General features: G+C 42.9%; 1 protein-coding gene across 1 annotated transcript; it reads right to left on the reverse strand.

Moving 5' to 3' along the window:
* Nucleotides 1–1,427: 1,427 nt before the first annotated feature.
* Nucleotides 1,428–4,020, reverse strand: irx3a (iroquois homeobox 3a). The gene is made up of 2 exons (XM_044015377.1): nucleotides 3,474–4,020; nucleotides 1,428–2,856 (listed from the first exon to the last, which is right to left on the reverse strand). Exons 1-2 carry the CDS (start codon nucleotides 3,690–3,692, stop codon nucleotides 1,774–1,776), a joined length of 1,302 nt encoding a protein of 433 aa, XP_043871312.1. The 5' UTR covers nucleotides 3,693–4,020; the 3' UTR covers nucleotides 1,428–1,773.
* Between the last annotated feature and the right edge of the window lie 600 nt (nucleotides 4,021–4,620).

Consider the following 4,620-nt stretch of genomic DNA (forward strand, 5'->3'; position numbering starts at 1 on the left):
TGTGAGGAGCAAATGCATTACAAATTGATCATGATGGGATCTGGGTATTTGCATTGTAGAGGCAAAAATCCATCTGTAGGATCAGCAGAACGAGTCCCGAACCAAAGTGATGGCGTTAACAGTAATTCATTACCTAAACTATCATTATCGAGCACACAATTTAAGACGAGAATTAATGAAAGAATTATTCATTTTAATGCGACCGCTGCACCTCTATAGGGATAATCCCACAACATGAATATCCAAATGTATGTGCCCCAGTACCGGCTAATTAGCCTTAAGTCCCATCCACCATAAAAGTGTGATGAATCCCTCTCGAATATTTACTTATCTGCCACGGAGGATGAAGTCTGTGCCTCAGGCTGTCCACGCAAAGACACACACGCGCGCGCGCACACACACACACACACACACACTCCCAAACCAAGGCAGTGCAATCCAAGCTGCACTGCACAATAACAGCCACCATCAAAAGCAGCTGTCAAAATATGCCCCCGCTCAAAAACAAACAATTTTCCTTAAAGTTGCAGCAGTTCATTTATTAGCCAAAATATAGTCTTTCTTGTACAATTTAGTTCACAATTATGTACACATTCTTAACTTTATATACAAAAAAAACATTTGAACATCAAATCCTCACAGAACTTACAAAAAAAAGAAAAAAAAAAGAACTCACAGACTACAGGTTCATACATTATTACATTAGCAGTTTTACACAGGACATGCTTACAATGTAAGTATACAGAGATGCATTATTCTTATTTTACATTCCATATTCAAATAAAAAAAAATAAAAAAGAGGACGGGTGAGGGGTTTGTGGAAAGGAGAGAGACAGAGAAAGAGAGAGGCGAGAGTTGTTCTAGTTGGTTCTGAGGCCTGGAATATACGGGGTGAAACGAAAGTTTAAAATAATAATAAAAAATAAAAAAAAAATAGTGATGTAAAGAAATAATACCAATGATTGCCTCGTGTGGAGCTAAAAAACACAACGTGTGACATGAAAGTGACAGTTGCCGGGAGTGAATTCGCGATGAGCTCATTTGCATGACCAAACAAGTGTAACATAGGCCTTGACGAAATAACACAAGCGCACAACAGAGGGATAAAAGAAACAGAATAAAAGCTAATCATAATACGGGCGTTTTAACGTGATATGGCACCAGCATTTAAAAATCCTCAAAGTTATTAATTTATAGCCTCACATATTTTTTTTATTTATTTTTTTTTGAAGTGGATGGAAAGCTGTTTTAAACTTCTCTTCTGCAGCCAAGGCACTATTCTCTGAAAACGAGGCAATGGAAATTAAAAATTAAAACTGAGTGAACTATATCAGAGCCAATCTCGGAGCTCAGTGAAATTTACTGTTGAAAACCATTCGGTTTAATGGGCTGAGGGAGTGTGTGTGTGTGTGTGGGTGTGTGTGTGTGTGTGTGTGTGTGTGTGTACACTAAATAAAATAAAAAAAAATGAAAAGATCAAAATAAACGACAAGAACAGCTGTCGCACAAATCCACGTTTTCTTAAATGCTCTCTGTGTTTTTAAGCAGCCACACACACACACACACACACGCGCGCGCACTGTAACACTGTTCATCCGTGTGGCCTATAGAAAGAAACTAAATCCACAAAGAGGCAATGAAGAAGAAGAAAATGACGAAGAAGAAGATGAAGAAGGCATAAGAAGGGTCTAAAATAATAGAATTGAATGACGGTGGGAAATGGGGAACTAGTGTCTTTGTTTTTGAAGTGAGGCCTATTTATACATGCGCGTCTCAGTGTCGGGAACATGTACCTGTGAGTGGAGTCTCTGAACTATGACTCTTGTCCTCCGTTTGCCTGCTACTGCTGTACAGGGCCAGGCCGGTGGCTGTGGCCTGGTTTGCCAGTCCCAGGTAATGGTTAGAGTTCAGTAAAGCCAGCTGATGTGCTGAGAAGGCCCGGTTCGTCCAGTTCTGGATTTTCCCAACGGGACAAGAGGAGATGAGTCTGTGCGGGGTTATAATGGTCTGGGCAGCCGGGCCTGCCGAGTTGCTGCCGTTCATTTGTGGCGATTTGCGCGGATTGTCAGGAGCCGTGGCTGTCTCTGCCAAAGACCAGATCTTTGGCTTCTGGACCGGGGCAGGGTTGTTTTCCGAGGGCGGCGAGCTCACGCCGGACACCTGGTTCAGTTTGAGCTGTTCTTCGTTTGGCTGGGCCGCTTTGATGGTCAAAGGAGAGTGGTGCTGATGGTGGTGGTGGTGGTGGTGATGGTTGTGGAAGTGCTCTCCTCCTCTCTCCACGTCTTTGCCATCTTTGCCCTGCACGGCCTTAAGAAACCTCTGGTCGGGCCCTTGTAAATCCTCATAGCTGTCAGAAATCTCAGAGTCACTCCTTCCGTCGAGTTTAATGTCTGAATGCAGGTCGTCCTGGTCGTCCAAGTCGTCCTTGTTCTCAATATTCTCCGTGTCGATGTTCTCCAAGTCGATCTCCTCCTCGTCCTCCCTCTTGTCCCCCTCCTCCCCCTCGTGATCACTGCTGTAAACATTCCCCTCTTCGTCGGTGCGGTTCCGGGGGGCCCAGGTCATCTTGTTCTCCTTCTTTAGTCTCCTCCTGGCGTTGGCGAACCAGGTGGACACCTGGGTGAGGGTCATTTTGGTGATGATGGCCAGCATGATCTTCTCGCCCTTGGTTGGGTAGGGGTTCTTGCGGTGTTCACTGAGCCAGGCCTTCAGGGTGCTGGTGCTCTCCCTGGTGGCGTTTTTGGGTCTGGATGGGTCACCGAAATGGTACTGGCCGTATGGGTAGAAAGCAGGGTGATGATGGGAGAAGCCTGGGTGCTGGACACCGGGACTGTCTTTCAGTTCATACTGAGCTCCCTACAAAAACACAAAGCATCAAAGAGCAGAGGATTCGTTAGACTCACAATATCCACACCTCACAGATTTAGTCTTTATGGGATAATAATGTCCTACACACTATGATGTGGATTTAATATAACACAAATAAACAAATCATTAATGCGCAAAACACTTGAATTCGCATTTGCATTCCAGCAAATTCACAACCTATGAAATAGAATAGAGCTTTCTTAAATTAAAGTAAAAATAAAAACTTTATACATGAATGATTTGCTTTTATAGTCCACCGACACTGTAAACAACACACTGCATGGTTTAATACACTCGTTTCTTTTTCGTCCTCACTTTCAGGGAATTACGCGGTCACGGTAAACTACAGTGTTAATGTGTTACTTTTTAACCACTTTTAACTAAATTAGAAAAAACAACAAAAACAAGGATACTACGACAAAGTTCACCACTGCATGCGCACTAAAAGTTCGCACTTCAAAAAGCGACAATGAAGGTTCTCCGAGAGGCCGGTGCACTTTACTTTCTTTCTTCTTCTTTTTTTTTTTTTAAATTTCCAGTGTAATAGTACAAGTCATTGCTGTTTTAAGAAGCGAGAAATAAAGACAGAGTGAAGTGAGACTCACCAGCTGATTGAAAATGGATATGTCGTTGGAATAGGGCAGAAACGCTCCATAGCCCTGCGCTGCCGCGGCGAAAGGAGATCCATACATAGAGGAGAGGACGTTGGAGAGTGCGCCGGACGGACTGAGCTCTGTCCCGGCCCGGGCATTGTTGGCGATCCCCTGGCGCTCCGGCGGGTATATCGGTCGGATGTACTGATATCCCAGCTGAGGGAAAGACATGGTGGCAGGAAAAGGGGGGAAAGCTCTGCTGCAATCTCACAAAGCAAGGGGAATTGCCTCGATATCCACTTTTACAGTGTGAGCATGTGAGCAACAAAAGGTGCAAGCAAGGGAAGTCTATATTTCCTCGGGAACAGCCAGTGTAAACGATCCGGTTGCGCCCCTTATTTCTTCCTCTTCTTCTTCTTTCCACCCTCACTTCCCTATTGATCTGGATGGACTAAGGTCAGGTCCTTACAGATTGCTTTAGATTATTGGGACTCCCTTGCTCAGATTGACATTTCTAGTCGTTTAGAAGCCCCTCCTATTTCTCAAATCTCACCCCTTTTACACACACCTCTCTCTCTCGCTCGCTCGCTCTCTCTCTCTCTCTCTCTCTCTCTCTCTCGCGCTCGCTCGGATAAGTGCGTCGCGAGCTCTCATTTGAATGGAGTTTCAAGTCTCATTTTATGGCTCGACAATCTATTTCATTTACTTGTTTGCGTTTGTCCTCCAACTATACATATATAGTTGTTTTGTTTTAATTGTGTTAATTAAAATATTGTCCAGCTGTACAAGAGTAAGCGTTATGGATTCAGTGACTAACTTTTTTTTTTTTTTTAATCTGCAGTTTCCTTTTAATTCACAGAGGCAAAGTTTTCTTTGATTAAATACAGCGCGAGACTAGTTTATGTTTGCTTATAGACGCATTAAAACAAGGTTACGTTTAAAAGCCACTTGAGACAATTGTCCTTTTTGTTTATTGGAGACATACATTTTTATTTTTATTTTTTTGTTTATCTCAATAGCAAGAATCAATCACACAAGAAACACATATTTATAAAACAGTGAATATGTGCAGCTACAACAGGCTGGTTCTACTTGATAATCACAGGTTATAAACTATTTTCTTTTTTTTTTTTCTTTTTGGATTTCTCGTCACCTCACT

Source organism: Solea senegalensis, unplaced genomic scaffold (genome assembly GCF_019176455.1).
Source record: "Solea senegalensis isolate Sse05_10M unplaced genomic scaffold, IFAPA_SoseM_1 scf7180000013377, whole genome shotgun sequence".
NCBI classification, from domain to species: Eukaryota; Metazoa; Chordata; class Actinopteri; order Pleuronectiformes; family Soleidae; genus Solea; species Solea senegalensis.